General features: G+C 36.8%; 2 protein-coding genes across 3 annotated transcripts in view; one reads left to right on the top strand and one right to left on the bottom strand.

The window, feature by feature from the left end:
- The window catches only part of Oatp33Ea (Organic anion transporting polypeptide 33Ea), a 64,319-nt gene extending 50,393 nt beyond the window's left edge, over nucleotides 1–13,926 (bottom strand). Inside the window, exon 1 of one of the 2 annotated variants that reach the window (XM_065217694.1) lies at nucleotides 13,625–13,926. The gene's annotated coding sequence lies outside the window, so the exon portion shown is untranslated. The remainder of the gene's footprint in view (nucleotides 1–13,624) is intronic. The other variant, XM_065217696.1, reaches the window with a different exon arrangement.
- On the top strand, nucleotides 306–23,747 carry Oatp33Eb (Organic anion transporting polypeptide 33Eb). The gene is made up of 8 exons (XM_065217693.1): nucleotides 306–534; nucleotides 607–952; nucleotides 3,946–4,166; nucleotides 4,230–4,758; nucleotides 22,090–22,145; nucleotides 22,223–22,711; nucleotides 22,775–22,961; nucleotides 23,026–23,747. Exons 1-8 carry the CDS (start codon nucleotides 453–455, stop codon nucleotides 23,633–23,635), a joined length of 2,520 nt encoding a protein of 839 aa, XP_065073765.1. The 5' UTR covers nucleotides 306–452; the 3' UTR covers nucleotides 23,636–23,747.
- Nucleotides 23,748–24,524: the final 777 nt, after the last annotated feature.

The raw sequence follows: 24,524 nt of genomic DNA, 5'->3' as shown, positions 1-24,524 counted from the left end.
AGTTATGTATAAGGTTAATTTCCGAAAAAAATCTCAGTCATGGAGCACCGTTTCAAGCACTAATACAGCAAAAAACGAGCACATATTACCTGTGCAGCTTGAAAATTTAATATCGGTGAAATAACAGGCAAGCATAAGTGCACCGTATTCCGATGACGTTCATTCCATGAGTTTCATCTCCTAATGATAAAGCCTCGGATTTCTTCGTGCACGCAACCTTCGCCACCGCAGTTCTACCCGAACACTGATAAGATTAGATATTATCGTTATCGACTTCATGTGAATTAAAGCGAGTCGCAGCGCAGGTCTTGATGTCCCACTTGGTTATCCATTTAGTAGTGAGTTCGTGTTGTGGAAGTGTTCCTCTTCCAAAAATCCGCCCATTCTAGAGCATGGGCAATCAAGTGATTTATAATTAGTGGCTAGCTTTCGCGAAAAATTAAACCGGTGAAATGATTCGGCCAGCTTCATTGATCCGCGACGACGAGGACCGTCTTCCGCAGTTCCAAGCCAACGCAAGCAACATAAGAGAGGGCAAGTGCTATTACGAGTAAAAAACAAACCAGTGCCCGCTTGTTGAGTGATGACGAAATCCTCACATTCCAGATTCCATCGATTGCGGCATCAAGGCGTGCAACTGCTGTAATGGGCCAGGATGTCAGCGACTAGGAACAACCACTTCGTACTTGGTGATTTTATCGCTGATAGGATTCGTTCAGGGTGGGGTCGAGGCTTACTTTAGGATTGCTGCCCATCAAGCTGCCAGCGAGCACAATTTAGATCCTTTCATCATAGATTGGCTACTGGTGACCAACGGAATAGCTCAGGGTGTATTTGCCCTTCTGGTTGCCTACTGGGGCAATCGAGTGCATCGTATCTCGTGGTTAGGAGGAATTCTTATGCTGCAAGCCGTTGGACTGGTGCTGCTCATCATACCAACGCTGACTCACAAGTATGTTGCCATCGATGTGTGTACTTTTTGATAAGGACGGCCAGGTTTATCATGATTTCTGCGAACGTAACGAAACCACCGGGGTATTCTGTTATCGTGTTATCTATATCTATGTGTAGGCCTCTTTATCGACAATTGCAGAGTTTTGGTGATGTGTGTTTTTATGATACAGTGCAGTGGATAAAGATGCGAGCTAGGAAGGATGATCGATTTGTGTGTTTGGCAAAACTGTGACCTTCCCGCACTGATGCGAGTGAAAGCTGAATCACCAAAGAGTTTTGCATATATAGAATTTGAGGTGGTAAAAATCAAACGGCTTTTATGCTAGTTGCATGTTACGTTCCAGCTGTAACTTAAGCATACACAGGAAAGTCGAGAAAATATTCAACACGGGATAGGCATGGGACCCATTGTTTTCATTATGGTACGTGTTAAAGGAGAGTTCAAATCCGTATTGTACCTGTAGCTTACTAACATTGGATCATCCTTCGACAGATATCGGGTTTTATTGCTTCGGAAACTTAGCTATGAATTGAGTTTAGAATCAGGCTTGATGGAGCCTCACTCACGAGTTTGAAATGAGCAGAGCGTAGCATTTTTCTGAGGAGTAGAATGTCTACTGCCAAATCATTCCACTGAGCTTCAGAGCTTGTGAGCGAAAGGGGATAAAATGAGATTGAGGTTTGTTGCCATTCATGTTCATGTTTTCTATCGCACGCTCTTACTCTCACTCTGGGTGAACTCTGAGCTTCTTGCGTCGAACAAAAAAGTCATCCGGAATCTCGAAAAGCGCGCCTCACAAATTAGTGACAGTAACAGTAAGACCTGTAATTCCAAGGTTTGTTAAGTTAGGGCTTTATTCAGAACGCTAAAAAATGTACACACGAAAACAAGGTGCACTATTTTTCAACTATTTTAAGCTTGAAATCCTTACAATCAATTCTTGGTGAGGGGAAACAGTTCATAGCAATCTCGATTTTAATTCATAAAATTTGACAAGCCACAATGCTAGTTTATTACTTAAACTAGCATTTCAGCACACAAAATCCCAAAATTAAGAGTGGAATAGCTAGCCACATTGCCCGGGTACATTTGACCCCTGTTCTACCCCACATCTTTTATTTACCGATTGAGTAAAAGCATTTTACTAAATATTGTTTTTTTTTAGATTTCGTTCGTTTTGTGAACCATATCCATCATGTTGCATGAGAAAACGTGGTGTTTCTGTGGATTTTCACAATCAACGTTTGAAAATTTGGATTAAAAAACATTCTGCATTTCTGTGTTAAGTGTTAATTGTGTGTTTCATTCATTCTATCAAATATCAAATATATGGAACTCTACGATTTTTACTGCTTTTTATTTGAGGTGTGTCCCTTTGACATATGGTTCACTTTTTTGAGTTGTGACCATATTGCATGAATAAAAAACATGCTAAAGATTAACTAAATTGCATATTTGTATGGGCAACGTAGGCACAACTCAACATGTGCCTTTGATGATACTTCAATTTTGGAAAAAGTTGCAAAGACATATCTACATATAACTTTCTTTTCTTCACGAATTTAAAAATGGGTTTTTGAGGAATGAAACTTCACACTATTTGTCATCATTTATCATCAAAATCTCATAAATGAAAAATTTCGGCTTGTAACAGTATTGCATGGAACCGACGATTTCAGTACCAAGCACTGAAATTATCAGACGGTACCTCTATTTATGTTTTTAGATTAGTATTGTAGGTCCTTCCTACTTGGAGAATTATGCTATGGAACGACTTGCAATGCCTAGCTTCAATTATAATTTCCCGGATTTTTTGCTGGATTTTTAAGCTCACTTTTAAGATTTTAAATTTTACATTTATCAAAATTCAAACAATCTCCACCCAATTAACAAAAGTACATAATATTTAAAAATGTTTAAAATATTTGCAGTACATAAATTTACTAATCAAAAACTGCTATTAATCCGAACCACTTTACGTAGTATCTCACTTTCCGGCAGGTGCTTTTAAAAATTTGGTTTTTTGCAATCGTAAAATTGAACATGTTTGTAGTTTTGTGGCGAACGTTTAAGCTCAATTGATCTTAAGAGAACAAAGTTACAACATGTCAAAGTTGTCAATTTCGAATGAAAATCGACATGCACTGCTTTTATATCGAACAACACTGTAAATCATTCAAGTTTACATTTTAGATCGTGTAAAGTTATGAGACATTTCAAAGATTATTCCAAATATTGTATGCAACCCTCCATATTTGTATGAAACATTTCTTACAAGTTGCTCGTGAAAATAAAGTTTACATGCACGGTTGTTTACATCAGCAGTAAAATTCAGAATTTTTATCTGTGTGTTGTTTCATCGTAAAAATAGCCATAAACGCTCAAATTCCGTGAATTATAATAAATTTTACAATAGAACGTAATGAGTCCGGTAAAAGTTACTGTTGCAAAAACTTTTCAAAGATTTAAGGAGTGTTATTCGATCTTCCCCATGAAGTTTTCAGAAAACGAATGTCAGGATTGATATATGGCTATCACCAACACAGTGAATCAAAACCAAGGTTTATCAGCTCCTGCAGTAGCAAAACATATTGTGAATGAGATTGCAATTCTTGTTACACCCCAAATAGTTCCAAATTGACTAAGTACTTCAACATGATTTCAAGGACAAACTGGAATGACAACGAATTATCATGACGGTTGACTTGCATTATCGCTTCCAATATTCTGGCGCACACACTAGCTCGACTAAAAACTGATAAATATGTGCGCTTCTGAAGTTACAAAGTGATAATGAGCATCAGTTACATGACTTCGGGGAGCTTCACCATAAGTTAATCTTCTTCTTCTTTCCTGTAGAGCAGTGATGCAAAACTAGACACGCGCTTACCAATGCATCAACACTGATAACAAATTATTGATTAACATTACATCCTTGTCCAACGTCCTTGTCATAAGCTAAATAAATAAAACAATTGAAACCTTTACAGCTCAGATGACTCACAGACTATTGTCGCCTCGCAAGTGAATAACGTTTGCGTCCTGGAACAGTCGGCTCAACTGCAAATGGAACATGCTCACGCCATTACCACCCTTGTGCTAATGTTTATTGCACAGGCCGTCATCGGAATTGCCAATATAGCCTTCTATTGTTTGGGTATGAGCTACATGGATGACAATCTGAGGGAACACCAAAGTCCTGCCTATATTGGTATGTTTTCATTCATGGATTTCTATAACAAGCAAATAATATAGGTACTACGCTGTATTTCAGGATGCGCACTGGGTGCTCGCATTTGGGGTCAACAGTTTGGCCTGGCGATCGTACTGGCCGTTGGTGCCACAACGCTGAGTTGGTGGCTCGGTTGGGTCATCATCGGACCCATCGTCTTCGTACTTGGCTTCCTGATTTCTCTCTTTCCGAAGCGACTACTTTCTACTCTGGTCCGGCAGGCAGCGGATGACATCATTGAAACAGCCACCAACAACAGCACGCAATCGTTACCTGAGCACAAATGGTTGGCCGACATAAGTTTTGCACCTTCACTGAAACGTGTTTTTACCAACGGTATTCTGATCTTCAACGTGTTGGCACTCGTCTTCGTGCAGACCGGTATCATCAATTTCAGTGCGCACGAACAAAATTACCTTCAATCACGGTTCTTTCTACCTACATCGAATGTCAACGGATTGAACGATGAGTGGACGTCCAGATTGATTACAAATTTACTGCGACCACCAGTTGTTGCCTTGGCCATTGTGGTGGCCGGATTGATCATTTCCAAATCGAATCCTAGTCCTAGGTAAGTTTGTTTTTAATTGATCATGACAAATTTCATTCCAAAACGTGTATGGGGTTGGCAGCATCCTCTCAGAGTCCAATGAAGCATTTGAATTGTGGGTTTAATAAGTTAGTGTACAATTGGGTGAACCAATTTTACAACCCCTGCTCCCTCACTGCCCTTTCGAACTACATACATAAAGGGTGTCCACGATGAAATTGCCACACACAAAATTGATTCGCAAAATTCGAGTTTTCATCCGATTGCCATCAAATTTTCAGGGATTGAGAAATAACTATTAAACTTCATTTTACCATTTTACTCGTATTTTATTTACAGTCCATACGCAAATGCCCGCACCTTGGCCTTAACCCCGGCCATAAGATTCTGCACAACCTGTGAATCAACCGTTTTTTGCATGTAAACCCCTACTTTCTTCAGTTCCTCGACTGTCTTCACTACCTTAGGTCGTTTAAGAAGGTGCTGCTTCATAATCGCGCAGTACTTCTCGATGGGGCGGAGCTCCGGAGTGTTAGGAGGGTTGAACATTTTCGGCACGAAATTGACCTTATTGTCCGCATACCACTTCAGCACGTCCTTGGAGTAGTGGCATGAGGCCTAATCCGGCCAGAAGATTGTTGGGACGTTATGGGCCTTCAGGAGAGGAAGCAGCCGCTTCTGGAGGCACTCTTTTATGTACACCTGTCCGTTCATCGTGTCCTGGGTCACGAAAGGTGCACTCCGCTTCCCGCACGTGCAGATGGCTTGCCAAACCAGGAATTTCTTCGCAAATTTGGACATCTTCTGAGTGCGGACATGCTCCGGAACGCTGAACTTATCCTTGGCCGTGAAAAACAGGTTGCCGGGGATCTGTTTGAAGTCGGCCTTCACATATGTTTCGTCTTCCATGATGCAGCATTCAACTTTCGTCAGCATGTTGAGGTACAACTTCCTGGCACGGGTTTTGGCGGACTTGTTCTGCTTCTCGTCGCGATTATGGGCCTTTTATACCTTGAACGTTCGAAGCCCAGCCTTAGTTTTGGCCTTCTGGACAAAACTTCGGCTTAGGTGCAGCTTCTTAGCCACATCCCTAACGGAGGCGTTCGGATTTCGGTTGAAGGCCCCAACTACGCGGTTGTGATTTTTGGTGTTGTACGGAATACTTTTTCCTTCACTTCTGGGCTTCCGATCGGTGGTCAACCGTTCCTCGAACCGCTTAATCACTCGCGACACCGTGGAATTCGCGATTCCCAACGTTTTAGCGATGGAACGATGCGAGAGATCCTTGTTCTCGTGATGAATGCGCAAGATTTTATCACGCACGAGCTGTTCTTTCGACTCCATTTCCGCGAGTTTTGATCACAGGACTTTAAAACTTGCAGGATGTAAATAATGCACTAGGAACTAAATCCACCCAAATTTTCATTAAATTCTACCCAACGGTTAAAAAGTTAGAGCAATTTCATAGTGTGGCAATTTCATCGTGGACACCCTTTACATAAGGCCAACATCTATGCCAATTTTGAACGAATTTTTGGTATGATCTGGGGCCTCATTTCGCAAGTCGAAACAGAATTTTTCATGCAAGGGTGCATACAAAAAATGCTTTGTCTCGACTTGCGCAATGAGGCCCCTGGATTTGCGGGAGGATTTAAAGTTTGTATGCAAGAATGTATTGGAAACGGAATGAAACTATTCAGTAGCTTGTCAAAAATTCAAACAATTCTCAATTTTGATCAAACCTGAACCTAAGAATAACTTTGTCGAAGACCGTAAATTGATACGACTTCTGTACACATATTTATTGATATTTTATTTAAGGCCAAGTGCTCCGCGCATGCCTATACAGGCGTATATATAGTTTCATTCCATTTCCCATAACGGGTGTTCAATTAAAAATGAGAATTTTTTCAGTCATATAGGGGAAATGACGGCTTCGGCATGACAGACTATTTTCGGCAACACAAATTGAAACACTATTTTCACTGGATTTTCTTGCGAACACACTTCGCTGAATGCATGCAAACGATTCTTTATGCTTTCAGCTTCAATATGACTATATTTTTACCACTGAGAAAAAGCAATCTAGCAAGGTTTTCTTGAAATGCAACACACGCACTACAAATTGTAGCTGATTTCGAGTTGCCGATAATAGAACAGCAGATTTACATGCAGTTCAAATGGAACGGTTGCCGAAGAAAAACTGGTTGCCGACAATACTCGCTCTCACTAGAGAAGATTGGAGCTTTGTAAAAGCGTTTCAAAACAGTTTTTGACAATTCTTTCGACTGAAATTGTTAGAGCAGCTGGCAGCAAAAGATTGTAAACAAACCAATACTGCATATGTGTGCGTTCCTTAGAGAAAAAGGCTATTGAAAGAAGGTCGCTGCTTAGGTTGCCGAGAATACGTAAATTCCCCTAGCTAATAAAAAAAATAAATTTCAACGAATTCAGTATTTTTTATTAAAAACATAATGTTTATTCCTCAAAAAACGTCAATGAATATTGGAGAAGGGGCCCTGGTCAGCCGTACGACGCAACTTAGTAGCGATGCTCTCACAAGAGCGCCGGTCGGAACTGAAATCATTCTCAGTTTTTATGGAACACCCGTTACATGTTCCAATACAAAATTTAAAGTTCTTCCAAAAATCCAGATTGTAACCAATTTCGTTCACATCTGGAATTAATGTTGCGGACCTCAAAATAGATAAAAAAAAAAAAGAGTAGTGGACAGAGGGTTGTGAGGCACGGACCACGTCCTTACAGGCATTGGGGAACCCAAGCAGGAGAATATAACAAATGAATACCTAATTCTTAGGATTACAAAATTTGGTGTTGATTAATCGAAAAAAGATTAAATAAATAATTTGTTATTATAATAACTAACCGATAATCATCGCTATTTTGATGCCAGATTACCATAATTTGTTATTTACAAGGTCTTCTAATATAAATCTAATAACTTTTATATGTGTTAGGGGAAATGGACGTAGTGTCGGCCTAAATGCTCCTAATTTGGACGCATACATAAATTCAGCAATCGACTAAATTTTCAATAGCTACCAAAAAATATCCATTAGTACCGTCTCAATGAGGCAATAATCTAGATAAAATTGACAATTCGCAGATTTTTAGCCATGGGCCCAATCTTAGATCCATTGGCCAACATTAGAGTCATTTCCCCTATTATCTAAAAAACCGATAGATCACGTTTTGTTATTTTGGTATTTTTTATATTTAACAAAATATTTCGATTACTGAATAATATAAAAACATTCAAGTTTCTAGATTTTTGCCTGTAGACTTGGAGACATACTTCAAGTCTCCGCGTACATCGTACGGGTTAGGCAAAAGATGTGCGTCTATCTTCAAAAAACTGTCGCATTAATGGCCCTTCGCTCATTTTCAACTTCTATTCAATTTTCATACTGCCGTGCTCTAACGGAACTATCCACCTACCCTCTTCTAAAGATCATTCTCTAGCTAATAAATCATCACACTAAAGCTTCATGTTAGCATTTCCAACCAACTCATAAAAACAATGTTTTATACCACAAGAATATCAAAATAAGGTACCATACCACATTATGATACTCAAATGTTATCATTACTTGCTCGGGTTTTGTCATTCGTGACTTGTCCGGGGAGGATATTTGAACTCGTAACTTTTGCGCGATAGATAGGAAGGAATATTATTGGGTAAAGTAGCTTAGCAGTAGTCTGCATTTATGATTTGAAAAAGCTGTTCTTCTCTAAGGGATCGGATTTTGAGTCGACTTCTAGATTTGAAGGTTCTGGGTTTGAATGTTGTTGTTCTTGTTCAGGTTTCTAACTCACATAGACATAGAAAAGATTTCAAGATTTATAGATTGAGCACTCCTGAGCGGCAAGAACTCGCTAACGAATTTGCAACCAAATGTCATGCTTGAAATGCTCATGCATTTTCACGTATTATTCACAATCCAAAAAAATTTCTCCAGCTCAAAACTCATAAAAACCAGACAAACGTCAATTGATGAACAAAAATTCATGTGATTTATTTGAAACCCTTCGAATTTCATATTGAAATAATTGCCATTCTATGCAAAAAGCACGTTTAAAAATCCAAATTTAATTTTACAAAAATGGAATTAATACTATTGTTTATTGATTTATTATCCAGCATGCAAATCATAGCCAAATTATTGATGAAATAGTTTTCTCATGGGAATTTCATTCGATTTTTCTTAACTTGGATATATCAGGAAAACTGGCAGCTCATGTTACGGTGAGTATGGGTCTTCAGACTAGAAGCGCCCTGAAACGTGCCAAACTGATCATGCTGAGGGGTCCAATTCACATGAAAAAATTGAAAACAAGATCAATGATAGCCATACTGAGTGCCCAGGACCACATTGGCTACATCCGGACATGTTCCGAACACACCAGGGACTGACTGACTTGGACCAGACCCCATCAGTGGCCCAAGATCACGCTTGATTTTCGTAGACAAAAATCAACAAGCACACAACTGCAGTTGATTTTGCAAGCTGTGACATTGCAGCTCGGAATATGAAACTAACAAAACTCACTAGCTGCAAATTTCAACAAACTGTGGTGAGATTGAGTTTCATGATTTTTGTGTTACACCCAAACGCACCCGAAACTTTCATAACGGCTGGCAGCAGTCACTTCGTGTCTGCCATCGGCGAACAGTAAAAAGAGATAGCAAGCTATACTTTCTGTTTCTAAAAAAAAAAAACGATGTGCAACTGAATCATTTTTGTGTCGAGTCAACTCTCAGCTTGATTTTTGCGCGCTGTGAATAGCAATATCAAAGGAGCTTGTAAAATCAATTTGTTTCAATATCACGCGTGATATTGAAAGCGTATGAGAGCAGAAAAGTATCATTTGAATGATGATATTGCCAACACTGCCCCATTATATAAAACCTCAAATCACACTAGATTTAGTTTAATGTTAGTTAAATCAAGAGCCCAGGATAACATTGGCCACATCCGGTCATCTTCCGGGAACTCCCAGTCACCTCAAATCACATGAGAATTTCAAAACAAGTGCGATGATGGTTATATCAAGTGCCCACATATCCGGACATGTTGCGGCATGTGCCAGACTCATATAAACATTTCTAGCGATTATCATTAGTGCCAGGGATCACATTGGCCACACATGCTCTATTTACCACCGGGAAAGTGGCCTAAATCTGAGGCAAACTAAATCACATTCAATCACATACAAATTTAAGAATATGATGATTTGTGGCTAATTCAAGTTTTTTGTATTGACCGTACTATGGCATGTTCCGAGTGCTTTCTGACCAAAATCTGTCATGAGCCAATATCAGGGTTGTTATCATTGCTGAGAATTGTCATTGTCCTTTAAACACACGATATTGACAGAATTATTTTTTACATTTTCACTGGAAGAATTGACTCTTATCTTCTTCAAAAACTCATTCATTGTTTGCCAATGACTAAGTGGAAGTGCATCCCGTAGAACACTAAGTAGCTAGCACGCAATAAGCTTGAAATGCATAGAGATTGAAAGTAAATTGTTTGAAAATAAATTTGGGACATTTTTATTTCTAGCTTCTAATTACTATGAATCCATAAAACTTACAAACTTATCTATTAAGAAAAAATCAAAAGCTACTATGGATATTTTAAAGTTAGTTCTCTAAAATCTGAATAGTTTCACATACTTTGGAAAGGAAGTGTTGTCTGAAATGTTCTCAAGAAGGAATGGTTGACAATTTTGTCCCAGATATCAGATATCAGCGCATAGATATACTTCAAAAGCCTTGAATCCCAAAAAACATACTCGATACTCGACTGTGTAGAATCTCAAGAGATTCATACATCAGAACTCTCACATCTTATGGAACTGCCAAGCTGAGGCTCAAATAATTTTAATTTTTGAAGCTCATCCAAGAGCTCCAGACAGAAGTACCGTATCATGAGATGCTGACGTTTGGATAATTCCGAAAACTTCTTCTATGTTCCGATTTTTTTAAATTTTTTAAAGTTTATGATGTTCCAGAAGTTTCTAGAAATCATGGAGTAACAAAAATGTCAGTTCCAAGAGTTTGTCTAGATTTATGAAATGCCTGAACATCTAGAAGTGTGTTGAATTTCAGCACAAGCTAGTTCTTCAGGACATCCGAAAAAGTGTCCAATGAAAGTTATTCGTAAGACCCGAGATATGTCATACAGCTATGTACTCGTAGTTCTGATTGATTTGGATTTCAGATATAAATCTCTAGAAGTCAGTGGATGGACTTGCAGAAGATCTAGAACATCCTTATTAAATTATAAGCCAAACACCATTTGGGCGAAATTTATTAAGCCCAATGGATGATTGAGTTTAGCGATGCATTTGTACAAGAAATCGTGGACTTGATAATTTAAGATTGAAACAAAACCAAGATTCCATAGAGTCTATACAAATTTATATGATTTCGGCATTTGGAATAATATTTAAGGCAATGGGCAACATTCCGGAATTAAAATAAATCTAAACACTCCGGGGGTTCGAGAAACGTTGGTTCATTGGTTTGATTGATGCCAAGATGTAGCTTTTTTTTCATTAGACAGTATTTTAGAATTTTTTTCTCATCACGAGAAAACATTTCAACATTCTGACTTGGGAGGATTCTGGGGCTAGAAAAATAAAACATTTTGTCTGGGAATCCGAAATGAATGAATATGTTTATTAATTCTGCGACTTTGATAAAAATAAATATCCTGGACCGGTATCCGGGATCAAAATTCGAAAGTTTTTGTAGTCAGTTAGGCTACATAAACAAAATTCTTCTGTGCGGGTTTGACACCCCCGGCGACATAGCACAAGTTGCGTTTCGCAGATTTTACGGATTAAAAATCAGCATTTTTGTAACAATCTTGCAATACATTTCACATGAACAATGCTCCAATGCTAACGTACTGGCTAAAACTCTCTAATGAGACAACGTAACTCCATTTTTAAGCTCCTCCCTTGATCCTATCCTCAAAAATGTCACCCCTCTATCCTTGAGTAAACCGCGATTATTTGCCCTTTCCTAGTAGTTTAAGAGATGAACTAGCCTCAGGCTAAAAATCTCTATAATAAAAAAAAAAAAAAAAAAAAAACCTTTCCTAGTAGACGAATTGAACGAATTGAATGTTGAATTTGTATATTGTGTGGCAAGCACAATGATACTATATGCGCAGGGAAGTTGAGAACTTTTCCAACCCGAAAGATGTCCTAAGTCAGACCCCGGCTGGTATTTTGGACTAGGCTATCTGAAGCCCTTTGTAGTTCTGAGTATAATTTCAATGTGATTTTGAGGCAAAATCCTGAAAAGAATTCAATCAGGATTCAGAGGATAAATTCAAAGGTATATTAAAAAAATACAAGTGAATTAAAATCGACGGATAATTGCAAAGGAATTCTTAAGATATTTTTTGTGGGAGAGTTTCAAGGAAATTTAGATTTTTAGAAGAATTTAAAAAGAAATTGAATTATGAGTTTCATAAAGAGAATTCCAAGGGAATTCTATGTAAAGTTTGAGGGAAATCCAAGAAAACTGGAAATTTGCAAAGAAATTCAGAGGAAAAACAAAAAAAAAATGCTGAAGTGAATATTAAGGAGTTGCTTGAGAATTTATTTATTAGCCCACTAATTTGTTATTTTCATCTTATTAATAGATTCTTTAATGTGGTCGGCCGTAGATGTTTTGTATAATCCTGCAATGTTTATGATAGCTCAATTTTCGAAAATAGTTTGCTTCCCCAAATTCACTGCGGTTACAAAATCATCTCTGGAGGTTTTATACGAAAATATTGATTTTGGAAGAAACATATACAGAGGATGTAAGAAATCCACACTTACGTTTGAATTTCATGCCATTTGGTTTGCGCATATAAATATGTTCCCAACTGAATATTTAACGGTGTTCATAAAAATTTTCAAATTATACTAAAATATGTAGGGAAGGAAGCAGTCTTACAATTGCTCAAAACTTTTACATAATCTGTGGCTGATCCCGAAGATGGAGACGTTTCAGGAATCCTTTTAGAGATGGTATAGGAACGTCACATGTATGAAAGTTGTAGCTTTCGTCTTATTACCAGAATTAAACACTGTCCCTGACATTCACATTCTAAGCAAAATTCACGCTGTGCACTTTAATTCAAAAATAATAATAAATTTTAAAATTGAAAAATTTCAAAATCGTTGGAAAAAAGACGCTGAGAAACACTAGCACTTCACTTTTTGTAAGGCAATCTGGTTGATACTTCAAGTCAGAAAAAAAGTCTAGAAACTCACACTGATGACGCAAAACACTTATATATTCTTTATTATGAAGTCTTCGTTAGATTATCATCACTTTAATACGAAAAAGATTTGTTTAGACGCGTCAAGGTCAGACTTGCACTCGTGACTCTAAGCACGAAAGGCGTATATTCCTTCCCATACGCTATGTTCGACTGCATACATGGGCTCATAAAAAAAACTTCGTTTGCGAACATTTTCACTCAAATCTCCTGAAGTCGTTTCTAAATAAGGCCAGTATGTTCCTCTACATAGGAAAATTAATTTCACCATTGAATTACTTCGACACTCACTTAGCACTATTATACGAAGAAACGAGCAAACCGGCGATTATCTATAAAACCTAATGCACGGTTCCATGCAAAAGGAAGCAAACAATTATTTCTAATAAACCCGACAGATTGTCGTCAGTTACGGTTGTGGTGTTTACAAACAGTTGGCAAATCCGTTCTTCCATCACACTAGGTATATATTTTAGAATTGAATGATTTCCATACGCGTGTCCAGATTCGCCGAATCATCATTACAGCCTTAATTCCGAATATTAAACACATTGACGTAGGGTTACGGATACCTGATTTCTCTTGTAATATAAGCTATTTTTTTTAAATATTTTTCCACGCACACATACACCAAAACGTGCAATGATTTGTTTATGCTGTTCAAAGCCCAGACCACAACACACAACGCAAAAAGCTGTCTAGCAAGCTATCAAATAATGTCCAACTCCGGTTTAGGCTGGAAGTTTACGCTACACGTCAGATGTTTCAGGTGCTAAATTTTTTAAGCGAATGGAAGCGCAATACGGTCACACCGGTTAGAAAAATATTTTTTAATAAAACGAAAGCACGACACACGATCCGAACGATGCTGATCGTTACGAAGCTAGCCGTTAACTAAGCTAAAATCACATATACTAGCCATACTACTAACGGCCAACATTAGGTTACTGTTGTCGCCTGACCGATTGAGAAGCATCACGACGCAAATCAGCAACAAAAACCTGCAGTACCTACTACATAGGGTTTCGCACAACTTGCTTATGATATCAACTTCGCGTCATACTAGGTTTAACTAGGTCTGTGATGTTTGCATTTCGTCTGGTTATACTTAATTGTCTTAAACATCAATCATGCTCCCATGAAATCGGCGAAACGAAGTTGCTAAGAAGTTGCATGACAATTATCAAATCTGGTTTGTTATTATCATGTGGAGATAGGGCAGGGAGCATGCTTTAATATTAATTGTCAATCGTAAAAAAAAATAAATTTAGATAAGTAACAGCATGTAATCACTATTGGAACTATACCAAGGTGAGAATCATAAATCTTTTACATAATACGGTCACGTTTTATTTCTCTTAATTAATGAGTTTTTGACGAAAATGGTTTCCACCGGTGACAGTAATAGCTATGACAGACATTGCGGTACTAGATTAAATCAGTACAACGATACTACTCTGTATGTCTGCACAAGGTATAACAGAAATTTTCCGTAAAATCACTTAAAATCTTTCATTGCAAATTACCTACGCCAGTCTTTTGTCAAGGTATTTTGTTTTTATTGCATACGACGGAAATGGGTTCCATACGACAAAGTAGCATGGCACCCTAGTCAATATATGTATGGATATGGATTTTACGGGTGAACGAAAAATAACCCGATGCGCCTGAAGCTGCACGTTAACCTGATCGCGAACAGGTTGTTGTACATACACGGCCGATGAGATCAACTAAAATTGAGAGGGTTGAAACGTAGCTCACTCATAGCCTCAGTAAAATTTTCCTTGCTTTTCTTCAAAAGTCTACTCAAATATAAGAAAAATTAATGTAAATTTTACTTATTAGTATTCTCCTAGACTGAGTAACTGAGTCAGATTAAAAGGCCGTGTATTTGCAAACACCGTGCGTATCTGGATTTGAAAGCAAAGCGACAACGTAACGCGAACAGCGAATATGAAATTCGAGTCTTTTCAGCTTGACGATGATGCCACAATTTATTCAGGAGATAGTAAGAGAGAAAGAGAGACCAAAGGCAAAACCGCAGATATTGTATTGTTAAGTATCTCGTCGTGTCATATTGCCGACAACGGACAAGTTTTATTATTTAATTCTCGTATTGTGACGCTTACGTAGAATAAGTACCAACCAATGAAGTTAACTATATCTGGAGTACATTTTATATAGGTCGTATATAACTAATGTAAATAAATTGACATTTTAATGTTACCAGACACTAATCTGCTTACTCTTCCTAAAGGAAGCATTTGGACCCGCTACCTCATCTTTTATTTCATCAAAAAACTATTTCTCGTATGTGCCAACCGATCAAAACATAGCCTGAAATTGAAACTTTAGACTGAAAGTCTCTTCTAAAAAGTTGTTCCTTATAGTTAGGCCCTCATTTTTATGACATTGAGTTCTAGGGTGGTTCTTATTATAATAAAAATAAAAAATCTAACTAAATTAATCTAAATTAAGTATTTATTCTTCTGCAAAGTTATAATTGAGCTAATTTAAAGCAAATTTGCATAAAAAACTATTTTTTTTATATCTGTTAATTTAACCGATTTAGAGTTATTTTCTTAAATTAAGTTAGGGTGTCTCTAAAAAAACAGTTCTTTTGCTCTAGTTTTCTTATTTCAGCAAAGGTGTCTTCAAAAAACTTTTAGATCTTTAGAAGGCGCAATTTTTTGTTTCACAAAACTTGTCATTATCTTTCGCCGATCAAGAGTTATTGACGTTTTTCTACTAAAAATATGCCCTTTTCCAATGTTAATATCTCTGGTTGGGGCAAACAAAAAAAAAGTTTTTACGGCATTCGAAAGGACGTATTCTAAATAATATAAAAAAATTGAGGTATATTATTTTTTAAACTCGTATAAAACAATTTGAATTTATTCATATTTTTACTATATTTGGTTATATTTTTTTTATTATAAGAGATACAGACAACAAATTTTGCTATAAAAAAATTATCTTAATGAGTTTTAAAAGTCTCTAGAAGATAACTTTCATAAAAAATTTCAATTAAAAAAAAAATAGTGCTAAAAACTAATTTTTTCCAGGAACACCCTAAGTCAACCCCGAAAAATTACTCTAAAATGAGAATGTTAAGAGATAGAAAAAATATCTTCGACAAAGTTGCTTGAAATAAACTTAGCTACAACTTTTTCAAACAACACATGTTTTTATTTTGTATAACAAAAAAGTTATTTTTAAAAATACCCTAATTTGAGGACCACCCTGACGTTTGCGAACACTAAAAGGAGAGAATTTTTAAGCACAAAAACTTTTTCGAAGACACTAATTGTCCAAATATTGAAACAAATGTACTAGCACATTTTAATTTAATTGGTCATTAGAGTGGTTCTATGAAAACCATCTTTTGCCAATAACTTTTTTATTTGAAATTTCTCATGAAAGTCATCTTCTAGAGACTTTTGAAGCTCTTTAAAATACACATTTTATAAAAAAAAAGTTGTGGTCTGTATCTCTTCTAATGACAAAGATATACCCAATTATAGTAAAAAATAAGAATAAATTCAACTTGATTTTATACGAGTTTTAAAAAATAACATAACTCCAATTTTTTCATATTATTGAGAATAACATACGCCCTTTCAAAAGCCATATATTTTTTTTTTGTTTGGCCCAACCAGAGACATTAACATTTGAAAAGGACATATTTTTAAAAGAAAAAACGTCAATAACTCTTGATCGGCGAAAGATATTGACAAGCTTTGTACAGCAAAATGTGCGCCTTCTAAAGATCTGAACGTTAGTTGAAGACACCTTTGCTGAAATTTTTTAAATAAAACTAGAGCAAAACAACTGTTTTTTTAGAGGCACCCTAACTCAATTTAAGAAAATAACTATAAATCGGTCAATTTAAGAGATATAAAAAAGTTTTTTAAACAAAGTTGCTTGAAATTAGCTAAGCTATAACATTGTCGAAAAATGTATGTCTTAATTTATTCAAACAAAAAAAGTAGATTTTTTATTTTAATGATAATAAGAACCACCCTAGAATTCATTCTCATAAAAATAAGGAACAACTTTGTAGAAGAGACTTTTAGTCTTAAGTTTCAATTTCAGACTCAAAACATATAATTCCACCTAAATTTGCATTATGGACCTCTGTGCAATGTTACATACGACACCTTAGCTTCTATGGGGGTGTCAATCAAGTTACAAATTTGACATACGCGTAAAAACTGTATACACGGCCTGTTATTTTTTTTCCTAATAAAAGTGCAAATTGTGCAATAATTTGTAAAATGCTAATCTTAAATGTAAAACAGTTGTGGGTGGTAACATCATCTTTTTGCAGGAAATCTTCAAAATCTTCATAAACATTCTTTATAAGTACTCAGCGTGCGGGCAGCTAACTACAAAAAAAAAATCTTTCTTACATCATACATAGAGTCGCCCCCTCGGGCTTGAACGATTGTCGAATAGAGCATTTCAACGCCAAATAGCAAACCGGTTAGACATAATTGTTTCCGATTTGTGTGGAATTTTGCTCATTTTTTGTAGTAACCAACACTACCCAGGGTTGCATTTTTCATTTAAATATAATTTAAAAAAGGCTGAAACTTTACAGATGCTCCGAGAACAATGTCCAGAAAACTTTAAAAAATTAGGGAGTAACATGAAGGTCAGGAAAATTATAGGATCTTTACACAATTTCCGAAAATTTCAGGAAAATTCTGAAAACTCTGTGTTACGACGCAATCGCCCGAAAAAAAAATGCGTTTTGATATATCTAAAAATATTAGAAAAAGATATTAAAAATCTAAAACCATCAGTTTTTTCTTTTTCTTTTTGATTTACGTGTAAATACATTCTTTTAAAGTCATCATGGCAAAAAGTTGGAGTCAAAAAATCGTATAAAGCGATGTCTCGATTTTGTTTAGGGTCGAAATGTTTTGATGATGAGATAGAAAATATATTGTGCACGTAAATTTTCTCAAGAATCTAAGGAAAAACTGCCTTTCTTGTATTTTCTGGAATGGATTCTTAAAAAAAAATACATGCGACCATATTTTTTCTATCTCATCAGTAAAAATGATTTGAATCCAAACATCATCGACAAGTTGATTTTTGCTGTTAGTCCAACTATGTGCCATAATAACTTGGAAAAAAATGTTTTTAAACGTAAATTTTGTTTAGAAAAATTTAAAAAATCTATGTTTTATTCCAATATTTTTAGAAAAAGTGCAGTTTTTCGGGTTTTTAAGCTTCTTCTTAACATCAGAAAAATTACACGAAACATAGTTTTGAGAATTTTACGATATTCTATTAAATTAAAAAAAAAAACAGGAATTTGTCAGAAGATTTTTAATTTGTTAAAAACATCTAAGGAATACTACGTGAACTTTGTGGCTGTTCTGAGAACTTCAAAATAGTAGTTAAAAATAGGAAAATTGCGGAAACTTCCCCGAGCTTCCAATATATTTCGAAAATTTTAAGACATTAGAAAAATAGCGAGAAATTTCAAGAGGTTAAAAAAAATTATACATTTTCAGGGAGCATCAGGGAGGTTAAAAGAATTCAATAAAAAATTCTGAAACTTCACAGAAGTTCCTATAAATACACTGCCTACTGTAAAAAAAAACGTCGGGATGTTAAGAGATTTTGAGGACCGTTTAATTGACTTCAGAGCATCCAGAAACATCATCAGTATAATAACGAGAACTTTAAGATTAATTAGAAAACTTCAGAGTTTTCATATTTTTTTTAAGAACTTTAAGGAAAATTCGAGGAATGAAAAATTTCATGGACAGACTGCGGGTAAAATTTAAACTGAAGGTAAAACCTGAGATCTTCTATAAAATGTTAAATGCCCAGGAAGCTTTGAGAACATCAAAGTGGTTCCATCAGCTTCATAGAAACTGTAGGAACGTTTAAAAAGTTCTAAGATCGGCAGGGAAGTCATGAGGCCCGTAGAAATTGTGGATATTTAATAGAAATTTCAAGAACCTCAGACAAACTTGTTCTTGAGATCTTCAGATAAGCTCAAAGATCTTAAGGGCAGTGACTTCAGAAAAGTCCAGACTTTTTGGGAAGTGTAATGATCTGTTAAGGACAATTTCTATAAATTCAGGATAGCTCCATGAATTCTAGGAAAATTTCGAGAAACTTAAGTTCATTGAGAAAATTTTATACATATTTTGGAAGCATAACAAAAGTCCAGAAATGTTCAGGTTAAATCTTCAGTTGTAGAACTTCATGAGAACTGCACGAACTTCCGAGTAGCTCCAAGAACATCGGAGAAAATCAGATACTTCAGCCCTGAGAACTTTAGAGAAGTTTTTCGATGTTTAGGAACTTTCATTATTTTTTTGAATGTTCAGAATATTTGAAGGATAATCAGAGATCTTTAAAGCAGTTTACTTAATTAATTGCGGGAACTTTTAAGATTTTCAGAGAAATTATAGATAATTCCAAAAACCTCAAGAATGTTAAAAAAAAATCAGGAATATTCCGAGGTTTTGGGGGAAATCCCTCAATATCAGGAAAAATGTTGGAACGTTAAGGACCTTCTGAGAGCTTCTTGATAATTTAGGAAACATTGGCATGGAGGAACGAAACCTTCCAGTAAGTCTAAAGAAGTTCAGGGAAGTTTAAAGATTTTAAGGGATCTTCCATGACTTTAAGTTTTGAAAACTTTAGAAAAAATTAGGAAATTCTGGATAGATTAATGAACTTCAGGGAAATTGCGGGCACTTTAAAATATTCAGATAAATTCAGGGAAATCTTGAGACATTTCTTGTACTTTTTTAGGGCAGTACCAATAACTTTAGAGATGCATGGACTTTTAAAGGTCTTGAATCCAGGGGTTGGGATCTTCTTCAAGACTAATTTTTGTAGCTCGTAAAACTTTTTGCGCTGAACCAAAAATGCTACAATTTTATATTCCATGAAGAAGGTCACGTCCAAGGGGCCTCCCTTAGCTCAGTCGGTAAAGGCGCAGCTACAAAGCAAGACCATGCTGGAGGTGGCTGGGTTCGATTCCCGGTCCGTTCTAGGAATTTTTCGGGTTGGAAAATTTCTCGACTTTCCTGGAAATAGAAGTATGATTGGACTTTGCCACACAATTATACCAATGCAAAAATGGTACAGGCATCAAAAGCTCTCAATTAATAACTGTGGAAGTGCATCTAGAACACTAAGTTGAGAGCACGCAATAAGCTAATACGCAATATGCAATAAGTTTGAAATGCGAAGAAGAAGAAGAAGGTCAAGTCCAAGTCGTAGCGTTTTGATCCACCGTTAAACTGACAATCAAATACCCAAAAAATAGTATTACAGACAAATTTTATCAGTACTTTAGTTCCCTTAATTTCGATTATGAACGCTCCTTAAAGGGGGTGCATGGATTTGCGATGAGCCAAATCAGTGAGTTACCATGACAACACTGTTAGTAACGGCGCCGGTGGTGTAGTGGTAAGCGTGATTACCTCTCACCCCAGCAGGCCTGGGTTCAATACCAGTCGGCGCCGCCGGGATGTTCTGAGGCATAACATCTCTGATCACGCCTTCCTTCGGATGGGAAGTAAAGCCGTTGGTCCCCGGTTCATGAGTTGATGGGTCGATAGGTAGGGTCCAGGTGTGGGAGCTGCCTTCCTGGCACGTCGGTAGCTCAGCACGGAAAACAAGATCGACGGAAAAAACAAACCAAAGGAAAAAAAAAAAAACACTGTTAGTATTTTTCTGTGTATGGAAGTTTCGTGACTAGTAGGGGAAAAGGCTCTAATGTTGGCCTATGGATCTAAGATTGGGCCCATAGCTAAAAATCTGCTATTTATCAATTTTATCTAGATGAATTTTTGGTCGCTATTAAAAATTTAGTCGATTGCTGAATTTATGTATGGGCCCAAATTAGGGACATTTCCCCTATTCATTTCATATTAGAGACGATGCGTTGAATTTACTTCGCATTTTTTCATAATTAAATACGGCTGGAAGTCTCTTTAATAAAGAAATCTAATCTAATCTAAAATTAAATAATCAGGATAATAGGATATTCAGGAGCAGGCATGGAAAATCATTTACATTCATTTCATGCATACATTTACATTCATTTGCCTCTAAAAATTTTCATCAACAGCATTCTGCAAAATGATGTCTGGAGCTTTAGTAGGTTTTGTTATTAACTACAACTTTTGTTCACAGCTCAAATCTGTATCTCTTATGCATCACGAAGCGGGCAGAACTTGTTACTGTTTTTCAGTGAATGTAAAATACATTCACTAAAAAACAGTAGTGGCTTCCAGAGCGAACGGTTCGTCATGCATAAGAGATACGGATTTGTAAAACTTGTAGCTAATAACAAAATCTACAAAAGCTCAATACATCATTTTGCGGAATTATATTGATGAAAAAAGTTAGGGGCAAATGAATGTAAATGAATGCACGAAATGAATGCAAATGATTTTCCATGCCTGTTCAGGAGATTGAATAAATAAATTATTTCTTTGTTATAGTCGCTTGAATTTTTTTGGGGTATTCAAATTTAAAGAAATATGTGAAGTATAAAGAAGTACCGGTACTGATTCTCTCATAACAGAAATACCCGTACTCAAAAAAGGGTACGGTACTGATGAAATGGTGTCTTGATCTGTGGAAAACACAAGATCTTGCCTGCGGAAAACATGTGTAGAGCTTAATCCAAATCCGACAGTCGTTAAAAATGTTGGCTTTGACACTGCACGAGGTTTGGTTTTAATGCCTGACACTTGATACAAAAAAAAGTTTACCATTAAGCATACATTAAAATGTTTCAGTACAATGAATACACATTTAGCTGCTGCATTAGTTGAACATATAACTGACATTCACTGATTGCAAACTAGATAGTTCTAGGATTTCATAAACTCTGGAGGCTGTCCCCACTTCAGAACACTTTAACCCTTGAATGGATTAGTCACAGTCTTAATACTGCAAACAGCACTAATAGAATCGCTCCTCCGTGTTTGTGCAACATTAATTGAATACCAATTGACTGATTGACCTTTTCTTCTTTTCTATATAGAAAAATTGCTGCCTGGAATATCTTTGTTGGTATAATCGCCGTCGGGCTATTTGTCGGTAAGCTCTGCTTAGTGATTTATTAAAAAAAAACCGCACCCGTGTAATGTTAACTCGCTTTCATCAATCATTTGCAGCATTTATTTTTCTCTCATGCGACAACGAACGGATCGCCGGTGCCTATCGAGGCAGATTGACAAAGCCATTCTGTGCGTCTAACTGTATCTGCCCGGAGAATGTCCCATTTTCTCCGGTTTGTCCCCAGGACAGCGTATTCACATACTTTTCTCCGTGTCACGCGGGCTGCCAGAATCGAACCGAAATCAACGATGTGACTGTTTACACGCATTGCTCCTGTGGAATAGATACGGAGCTGGTACTCATAGAAGGTGGAATCGCAACTGAAGGATCTTGTGGAATGGGCGACTGCCAGAAATATTGGATTATCTTTCAGGTGCTGAGTGTGGTTGTTTCTGCACTGTTAGCTTCCGCATTGATCGGTAAATTGATCATTTCGATTCGTACGGTTCTACCTCAGGATAAGGCACTGGCACTCTCGGTAGAGATGACCCTAGTTGGGTTGGTTGCCTATCTTCCCGGAACAGCTGCCTATCAGGCTATCGCTTGTGAGTATAACCACTGCAGACCTCTAAGCTTTTTTCAATAAATTCATCTTGTTTGTTTTGCAGTAAATGCCTGTCAGTTTTGGTCTTCCGACCAGCGAAGATGTTTTATTCATGAAAATCCATTTTTCGGAACTACATTAAACATTCTCACCGCTTCGTTAATTGCGATTGGTGTGCTTTTCGAGATCTTGGTATTCTACTTCGTTCGGGATCTGGCTCTATACGGTAACGATCCAGATGATGCCTACAGGTAAATCCCCATAATTGCAAACTGGTGCAATTTAAATAATAAACTTTAATCTACATACTAACAGCCCCGTTGAGATGCGCCTCATGTCGCAACAAGCACGCACAAGTTCCCGACAAACTACCTCTCCCGAAACGGCAGCGCAACCGTACGCTTTCTATCAAGCACCAGATGCTCAACGAGAATCGGACCCAGCTGCTCAATCCAACAGTCTAATGCAAGCGTCAACCATTCCAGCACAAGATTCACCCGTCTTACGAACTATTCAAAATACGCAAGATAATTACCCCACAATGCACCGATCGGTGTCGCCCATTGCTGGACCATCTACTAATTCTTACGCTCAAGTGATTCGACAACTGCCAACACGAAAGGCTTCCAGTGATTTGGAGGACAATTTGGACTATCGATCGGCTAGCAGTTTTCCACAGAACAAGACGGATGACGACGACGATGATGATACGGATTTCGAAGATGATCGGTTACAGAAATCTAACGGACCGTTGCCAAATTTAAGGGACTACTCAGGCACGAACCTAACAACATTTGGCGCAGCCAATGGATCAAGGAATTTGGAATCCCCTCAGCCCAGTGTGATTAGTAGTCCCGATGGAATAGGATTTCCACGCACGAAGAACAGATACGGACGACCGATGAGCCCGGAAACCGATTTCTAACTTGTCTTGTGCTAATTATTAGTAGGTATTAGTGGCGTATAAGTTCATAATTAAAATATACTTTTAAAACCAGATAAATTATTGTTTGCTGGCGGACAGTGCAGCAAGCGTAGTTGACCGTTTTTACAGTGGGAAAGCAAATTTATTGATTAATAAATTGAAAGTTGCCATGTTTATGTTGAAATTAACCTTGATGTAGAGTTTCAATGTGAGCGTATGTAAAACTGCCTAGTTAAAGTTTAAAATAAAAAAATAAAACTTCAATGCCAAAGCTTTATGCGATAAAAAGTTCAATTCACTGTTCGGTGCTACGTCGTCATTTTATATGCTTTGACATTTTATTACAATCAAATAACATTTCAGCCCACTGCTCGTAATACGCCTTAAGTTAGATACAAAATCATCCATCCTGTATTGGCATTAGTATGCAGTAAGGCGACTGTAGGTCGGATTTTGCTAAATTTTTGGCAACCAAATTATGATCAAATGATTGATATTTGTCGACAGGATTTAATTTCAATATTGCTGAACAACAAAACTGACAGCATGTTTTAAAATACCAGTGTTACATACAGGGTTTTTAATCGATAACCGTCGATAACATCAGCGTTATCGTCTGCAATGGTGAATTTGCATTGCAAACATTATCGATTAACAACCATGCATAGAATTGTTTGATATTTATCAATACAGCAAAATAGATAAACACTTTTGTATCGAACAATTTACCATTAATGGTAAATCAGTAATTTCAGAACGAGGTGAAACCCTCTGTGTGATCATTTCTTTTATTTCGCTATTCTATGATGGTAGCCACAATGCTGAAAAAAAAACACAAACTCATGAGTCATGACGACGAATGGAAAACCATATCAAGAGCCACATGTGA

Source organism: Ochlerotatus camptorhynchus, unplaced genomic scaffold, assembly GCF_037179485.1.
Source record: "Ochlerotatus camptorhynchus isolate MF236.1 unplaced genomic scaffold, CSIRO-AGI_Acam_v1.1 ptg000078l, whole genome shotgun sequence".
NCBI lineage: Eukaryota > Metazoa > Arthropoda > Insecta > Diptera > Culicidae > Ochlerotatus > Ochlerotatus camptorhynchus.
Note: the sequence above shows the minus strand (reverse complement) of the source record. Positions and strands in the feature narration are given on the sequence as shown.